The sequence below is a fragment of the Xiphophorus couchianus genome, chromosome 23 (genome assembly GCF_001444195.1).
Source record: "Xiphophorus couchianus chromosome 23, X_couchianus-1.0, whole genome shotgun sequence".
NCBI classification, from domain to species: Eukaryota; Metazoa; Chordata; class Actinopteri; order Cyprinodontiformes; family Poeciliidae; genus Xiphophorus; species Xiphophorus couchianus.
In genome coordinates this window covers 20,229,431-20,237,819 of record NC_040250.1, presented here as the reverse complement: position 1 = coordinate 20,237,819, position 8,389 = coordinate 20,229,431, and the positions used below count along the sequence as shown (strand labels likewise).

Genomic DNA, 8,389 nt, shown 5'->3' with positions numbered 1-8,389 from the left:
CACACAGGTGTAGAAACTGTAATTAACTCTAAAGTAGACCATTTGATGACAGAATTCTTAGTTTCTTCCCTCTGATTGCCAAATTTCAAATTTCTTTAATGTGTTGCTGCAACATTTGCAAGCATTAGCCAGTCAAAATGTGAGGCATCAAACTAAAATTGTAAAATTAGACAAGAGATGCAAATCCTCTTAAATCACTCACAAAGAAAAGGGACAGGGGACTAATTCAAGGCCGTAACATAATGTGAATGAGGGACAATTCCAAATACCAACAGTGACCAAATCCAATTAATATTAATTTTATATATCAGACCTTCTAGGATCCCCTGTAAATGTTTGAAATTTAACACAGACCATGGATCCAGAATTGTAATATTTGTTTATTGAAAATGAAAATATTAAATTTGATTGAACATTTTCAGCTAGAAAATGGATAAATAGATAAATTAAAGGGTTTTAAATTGTTTAACATTTAAGATTGAGAGAAAATGGCAAATTTAGTTTGTAGAAGTGCAAATAATAATCTTGATATTTTGATTGTTTTGTTACCATAGCTACAATCTGCTGATATGTGTCAAATCTTTGTGTTTAACCACGGTTTGTTTACAAATATATCTCAGCAATAAGCAACTATCAGTGATTTATCTTAAGCTTGGTACCATTTCTAAGATTCCACCAAATCTATATTGAAATGCCGTTATTTGTGATGTTCTAAGCAGGAAGAGGGCCCCCTAAAGTATATTCTGTTTAAGGCGCCATACAATCTTGAGCAAGCTCTAACATCTTTCACACACCATTGCAACACAATCAGTACAACTGAAATTCATAGGTTATTTTCTAACCCAACTCTATTTTCACACTAACCTAAACTTCTGCACAAATAAACATTTACTGTCACCTTGACTTGTTTTCTGAATATCTTGGCTGGAACTCATCTGACCACCTGGGGTACAAATGGAGCATTTGAATTTCATGCCCAGATGGCTAATTAATTCTAAAATATCCTGTATATATAAAACAAGATAGCAAGATCGTTACAAAAGCACGATACTCCATCGTCACATGCTAGACACTGAATTCCACACCCTTGATGCCAATATTCATCTAATATTCAAATGTTTAGCACATACTTCAAAAACGTGACAAGACCTGGTGCTTTACAATTTAAGTTTCTCAAGTTGTGATGTGAATAACATGTTTTTATTATGCCAGTATCGATGATAAGATAGTAAAAAACATGACAACCATTTAAATATTGGGACTCACAAGGCTTGTTTTTGAGCAATTAGTATCTATTGCAGGAGCGTTAGAAGTATTTTAATGTGGAAGGGAAGAAAACCTGTTCATATCAACTTCTGCTTCCTGTTTACTTTATTCCAGCAAAAACATTTTACACATCTGTAGTTCAATCATCAATTTCTGCAAATGAACCACTTGTACTAGCACAATTGAACCAGAAAATTCTACCACTTCATGACACAAGCTAGACATTGTGAGATGTTAATGGGAATGTTGTTACCTGTCCAGTTTTCACTAACCTGCGCTAGTGCTTTACTTTGTTTCTTATTCTTGTACCAGGCAGAGTGGTGAGTTGTTGTAATCCCGAACATTTTTAGCAGTATGCGTATTCCAATACCAACCAAGTGGAAAGGATTCTTTCATGAAGCAATAGAAACAGTGCAGACGGAAGTAATATTTTATTGTAAATGTGTTTGGATCCAAACGAATGTTTTTCAAATGTTTTTTGGATCATTGTACGACAGCAAGTGACGCATCCCCTTCACACATATGCATTTTGACGCCCATGATCAGCTGTGATAAGTATCTTTTTTTCATTTCCTCAAGTTGCGATCTGCATAATACATTTTGTACGCAAGTATGGATGGCAAGATATGAAACACCCAAAGTTTGTTTTGAACAGTTATGAGTATCAATTGTAAATAAAAAAAAATAATAATTAAATGCATTCCGTAAACCTGGTCTGTATGACAGTTTTGGTGGCTCCCTGTTTGTTTTGGGGATATACTGTAAGCAACTGCTTAGTTTGCTTTTGGGCCAGTTTTACCCAAATCCGGGTTCACAGTGTAGCAGAAACAAACACAATCAAAGCTACTAAGAAACTAAGGCTAGAGTTTTAGTAATATTGTATTGTGAACAATGTATATTTCGGTTTCTGGGTTTGGTGACCAATGTTGCTGTCCAGGAAATGACAAGCAGTGTTTGAAAATTGCATATGTCATAGCAAAAAAATCCATAAACTCAGCAGAAAGTGTTATTTTTTGCCACAACAAGGAAACAAATAATATATGTGTCCCAAATTTACAAGTCTGTTATTAAAACTTAGCAGGCAGTACATGCCCTGTACTTCCCAGAGATGTCCCAACTGTTGCCCGTAGCTACAATGACAGTAAACAGGCAGGGGATGACAGCAAGTGACAGCTAGGCTGGACCACAGGAAATGCCTCTCCGTCATCCGCTTTTTCACTTCCCTTTCTGGTCTCTGGTTGGTTACAAGCCACAGCTAAGAGAACCAAAAGCACAGTGACAACACAGGTTCAGTTTTCAGAGCTTAGTTTCAGTATTCATACACACAATAAAAGCTTATGCACTGTTTTGCATGCCAACATTTACAAAAATAAAAGAATAAGATCAAGACAGGGCCGATAATCTGACAGATGTGTATGGTTCAGTAAACTTATTGTCAGTAAACTTGTCTGTAATAACTCTCTTAGCTGTACTCTTCCTGATTCTGGGGGTTTTTGCGTTGGCCGTTAGAACAAAATGTTTGGGTACAAACTGTTTTCAGTAGATCTCGGGCCCTCCTCCCTGTATAGTGTGTAACATTCTTGCTTTGTAGCATGTGCCTCACAGTTGACTCATCTCACGAGAGTGTGAGGTTTAACTTGCCAGAGAGTTTTTACACTTGGCTGTGGTTGGTTGACTTTCTGTTCAGTGGGCCTAAGCTCCCCCTCTTTCTGCGTACCATAACAAATCTATTTTTCTTTTGCTTGAAAAAACAGAGGGCCAAACCAGCACACATGTGTGTATTCCACACTTTCATGTTGGAGTAAAGTATGAATGACATTATGGCCTGCTTGGTAAATTTAGCTTCAGCTAAAAGACATAGAATTTCGAAGTTGGAAACAGCTGTACTATTTAGGTGTTTGCTCGGCAGCATAATCTCTCTTTCCCTTTTCTTTTGCAAACTTTTGTTTGAAGACACGAAGGCAACACACCCGCCTTGTCAACAGGTCAACAATCATCCTGCTTCTGCATTTTAAGACATGAGTGTTGCCTCGTCTGAGTCAGCAAACCACACCAGCAAATGAAAAGGGTTTCCCACATTGGTTGAAATCATGTTTTTTTTTTTCGTTCACAATATGTTTTCTCTCATTTCTCTGGGAAAACAAGTAAACACCCCATATGCCCGTACAAAACAAAACTAAGAGGTCAAGACATCTCCATCTGTCATCGGCTTCCTGGTATACCAGTGTTTTGTTTCTCAGCACCTGGAAATTTACTGGACTTCAGATTTCTATACCGTGATTAACTTTTATGGTTAGCCTTCGTTCTCGCCGCATTGAACACTATGTACCACAGACTAATAAAAACAAAGAATAAACTTTTATGGCACCCATGCCAGATATTTACTTATTATCTTGTTATTTGTCAACTCTCTACTGAAGAGGCAAAATAGGACTCCAATTAAATACTAAACATCATGGAAAGTTTGGCAAATTCTTTATTTGCTGACAGATCATCAATTTAAATGAACACATAAATTGAGACAGATATTGTAAATGAGAATATGTTGTAAACAAATAATAATCTAGATTATCAATGCACTGAAACAAACATGAGTGTTCATTTTCTGTTTTACATGGTTTAAATGTAATTAATTATAAATATTGGTGCCTCTATAATATAATATAATATAATATAATATAATATAATATAATATAATATAATATAATATAACTGATATTGTAGTTCAGATTTGTGTTTAATCATTAATTTAGAAAAACAAATTACATCATAATCAGACCTACATATGGAGTATGTAAATGGTTTTGCTATACTGTCAACAGCTCATATACACATGGGAACTTAATTGTATCAAAATAATAAATAAATAAATCTTTTTAAAAAATAAAACTATATTCTTAAACACATAAAAACCAGGAGTAGTTGAAATTAAGAAAAAAATTATCCACAATCTAATTGTAAAAATAATAAGAAATTAGCCAAAGTTTAATGCAAATTTTATGTAGAAAAATTAACTAAAAATAACACACTCTAAGTCTTAAATGATTTACATTTAAACCCTAATCAGTTTATTTGGCAGTTCTTTGCATACTGCCATACAACAAATTGAGACATAATTCCTCTGGGATTAGAGTGAAATACTAGTCACTAGACAGACGATTGAAAACCCAAAGAGATAAATAAAAACATGAACATGTGAGATACATAATCTCCACAGTGGTTAAGATTCACCACTGTAAACCACTGTAAAGGTGGGGAAAAAAACAAAAAACAAAAGCAACGACCACAAATTAAGCGAAAATGACACCATGTACATAATTCAATTGGAATCCAATGTTTCTTAATTATATTGCTATTCATTTAATACATGTGTCATTTGTCACAGAGAAGATGCACAAAAATAAAAATAAAAACAAACGAGACAGAGAGAGAAAGAGAGAGAGAGAGAGAGAGAGAGAGAGAGAGAGAGAGAGAAATCTTCGCGTGCCCGCGTACGTGCAGAACGTTCATGTAGAATTGTCCCGCAGGTGCGCGCGAGCTCCAGTTCTTGTGCCCTCCTCCATGTTGGCTCGATCGTGATGACGTCAGCGTGGTTGGCGGGACGCCCGGAGAGGCGGCGCTCTGACGTCAGTGGCCTCTCATTCATGGACTCGGCGCATCTATATAAACAGCTTCGTACGGCTCTGAGGCAGAAGTCAGACTCTGAGACGTTAAATATTTAAACTCGGTCAATAAGGAACTAAACTACCCGGAACTACACAAGGAAGAATCGGAACACCAAAGTCAACTTTAAAACTTTTTTTTTCTCCTTTCTTTCTTTCTTTCGAGCTTCACCGTCATTTTTTTTTAGTTTTTTTTTTTAACTTTTTACATAGAAACTAACCGGAACAAAGGACTCACTCCAAAGAACAAAATATTATTTCTGTAACTCTGAGCTTGAATATTGCTGCCGTTGAACTCGTATGTATTTGGATTTGACACTCATAACCCGCTGTACTACTATGGTGATAATGGAAGTCCCCACCATCAACTGCGCGACCCTCCGTTCTCTAGTGGAGGGCGACGTCCCGGGGTGCCTGGTGCTGGACTGCCGCTCCTTTCTCTCCTTCAACGCCTCTCACATCTCCGGCTCCACCAATGTGCGTTTTAGCACCATAGTCCGGAGGAGGGCGAGGGGCGGGCTGGGGCTGGAGCACATCGTGCCCAACGAGGACACCAGGAACCGGCTCCTGTCCGGGGAGTACCAGTCCGTGGTGCTGCTGGACGAACGGAGCACAGACCTGGGCCAGGCTAAGAAGGACGGGACGCTGATGCTGGCTGTCAATGCGCTCTGCCGCAGCCCCTGTGGAATCAGCGTGTTTATTCTCCAAGGTAAGAAGATGTTGCGGGTTAGGAACACAATCAGGCGCTTTAGTGTTAGGAAGTGCAGCTGTCACCATACCAGCTGCTCTTGTTGTAAACAGAGCTCGGAAATAGCCTGCATGAACAGTTGTCACTCATAAATAAAAGCATGTGCCTTTGTGTTAAGCTTCAGATTTTAATGATGGTTTTTTTTTCCAGGTGGATTTGACAGTTTTTCCTGTGAGTATCCAGAGATGTGCACCAAAGCTTCCCCTCCTCAAGGGCTCAGCTTATCACTGAGTGCCAGAAATCCAGAGAGTGCAGACCCAAACTGCAGTCCCTGCAACACACCTCTATATGATCAGGTTTGCACTTTTTTAAAGAAAATCTCATTCCCTTTCCTCCTACTTCCCGTTTTACTGTTATGGAGGTGACTTACGGTTTGCTTATTTCTCTGCTCTAATTCAGGGTGGTCCTGTGGAGATTCTGCCGTTCCTGTATCTTGGCAGTGCTTACCACGCTTCTAGAAAAGACATGCTGGACATGCTCGGGATCACTGCCCTGATCAACGTCTCCTCCAACTGTCCCAACCACTTCGAGGACTCCTTTCTGTACAAAAGCATCCCGGTGGAGGACAACCACAAAGCCGACATCAGCTCCTGGTTCAACGAGGCGATAGAGTTTATTGGTGAGTGCAGATTTTGCTAACTAGTTCCTCAGTTGTCAGCGCAACAAACACCCAGCCTGCCCCATCCTCTGTTCTCTCCCTTTTCTTTACCCTTGAGTCGCTTGATTTGAAATCGTCAAAAGTTCCCTCCAAAACCCAACCAGCTGGCTCCCTACTCCAGCACAATGGCGGTTACATCATTGCCACCCCTGAGGCGTAGAAAGAGGGATGTCCTTTTTTTTTTAATATAATGACTTGCAAAGCAGCAGCCCCAAACTAGTTTTGCAGTTTCGGGCTAGCTGTGCTTGAATAGATTCCCCCCTTCATAGCTCTTTTTGTTCTGACTGAACAAAGGGCAATTTCTCTTCACTCACTGTCAGCCTTCCTGCCACTTCAATACCCCCAGCAGGGGTCTGTTCCCCTCTTTTGTCCATTCATTACGCCTCCTTTGGGAGTAACCCCCACTGGTTCACACCCTGCAAAGCTATTAACTGTGTTCCTCTTTGCTAATGAGCGCATTTAAAAAGAAACTGAAAGTGCTGCAAAGGCGTTTTTGTCCTCGTTTCCTGTTAATAATGTAGTCTTGTCCATTTGTGTGTAATCACCTTTGGCTGTTTTGCGGTGATTCTAATTTTCCTCTCTCTATTTTTTTTTGTTTTTCTCTCCAACCAGATTCGGTGAGAAACAACGGGGGTCGCGTGTTCGTGCATTGTCAGGCCGGCATCTCCCGCTCTGCCACCATCTGCCTCGCCTACCTCATGCGCACCAACCGCGTGAAGCTGGACGAGGCCTTTGAGTTCGTCAAGCAGCGCCGCAGCATCATCTCCCCCAACTTCAGCTTCATGGGTCAGCTCCTCCAGTTCGAGTCCCAGGTCCTGGCCTCCTCTACTTGCTCCTCGGAGGCAGGAAGCCCGGCAATCAGCAAAAGCAGTACCGTGTTCAACTTCCCCGTCTCCATCCCGGTTCACGCTTCGTCCGGTCAGCTCGCCTTCCGCCACAGTCCCATCACGACCTCCCCCAGCTGCTGACAGAGGTCCCATCAAAAAAACAGACTTTGTTTGGACTCAAAATACCAAGTGACTCCTCATGGAGCGCTTCACATTAAGTGGCTCTGATCCATTTGTCTGCTTATGGTGATGCTGGTGTCACCAGACAGAATGGGTGCTGTAGCTTTGGGCCAGTTAACTTGACTCTGCTGGCCAATCCTTTATAGCTTGACCTCATCATTTCAGAGCGAGCTTTGACGACTACCATCAGGCAGTATTCACGCTTCACGTCCTTAATGTGAAAACCATCCCCAGTTGGGAGACGCTAAAGAAGAAGAAGTTCTGAGTATTCTTTCTTTAAAAGACTGATTTCTTATTTTGATGAAGGCAACTGCTTTTGATAATCACAATCATTTTAAACAAAACTGAGAGGGCTATCAGTTATCTCAGGAACGCTTTTTTAAACCTCTCGAATCTTTTCACTTGTTAAAGAGGCAATGCAAACCCATTGCACTGTAAGGCATATGATTAGAAATGAATGTAACTCATTTTATTAGTAGGTGTGTCATAGAATCTACCTGTTTGGTTTTGGAACAGGTTTATAATTAGATTACAAAACTTTTTCCTTTTGTGTTTTTCTTCTTTTTTTTTGTATGTTGCCTTCCTCAATATCACTGACGATCACGACATGTTGGGTAAACCGACTTTGAAATACCTCATGTTTTTGTACTGTGTACTGCAGCGCTGCGACGGAACCCCAAAAACCACTAAAACTGGGGGGACCAATTGGTCTGTTTGACCGTGTTCTGACATATTTATTAAATAAATTAATATATTTCTTTATAACAGCTATTTTTACAAATGTTTGTCAAAGAGTTTTTTATATATGTTCAATAAATCTCATTGAGTTTTTGTACTCAGTTGAAGATGTTTTCTTGTGTCTCTATTATTACAGAATATGTACTGCATAGATGTTTTTCTTAAGATCTCCATTTAAAAAATATCTTAAATTTATTGTGAAACAAAACTTGTCTTGTCGATTGACCCTCTCACTAAAGCATAACTTTCGTGCCTCATCATTTAACAGTAAAACTACAGATACAAAGAAAGCTAAAAAATAAGCAAAGAC

General features: G+C 39.5%; 1 protein-coding gene across 1 annotated transcript; it reads left to right on the top strand.

The window, feature by feature from the left end:
• Positions 1–4,942: 4,942 nt before the first annotated feature.
• Positions 4,943–8,186, top strand: dusp1 (dual specificity phosphatase 1). The gene is made up of 4 exons (XM_028009267.1): positions 4,943–5,637; positions 5,827–5,972; positions 6,076–6,295; positions 6,947–8,186. Exons 1-4 carry the CDS (start codon positions 5,229–5,231, stop codon positions 7,300–7,302), a joined length of 1,131 nt encoding a protein of 376 aa, XP_027865068.1. The 5' UTR covers positions 4,943–5,228; the 3' UTR covers positions 7,303–8,186.
• Positions 8,187–8,389: the final 203 nt, after the last annotated feature.

What these genes read in the sequence shown, in the direction of transcription:
- dusp1 (XM_028009267.1), top strand. Translation starts at nt 5,229, where the DNA reads ATGTATTTGGATTTGACACTCATAACCCGCTGTACTACTATGGTGATA. An exon ending in CAGCGTGTTTATTCTCCAAG is followed by an intron (nt 5,638 to 5,826) that starts GTAAGAAGATGT and finishes TTTTTTTTCCAG; the next exon opens with GTGGATTTGACAGTTTTTCC. An exon ending in CGAGGCGATAGAGTTTATTG is followed by an intron (nt 6,296 to 6,946) that starts GTGAGTGCAGAT and finishes CTCTCCAACCAG; the next exon opens with ATTCGGTGAGAAACAACGGG.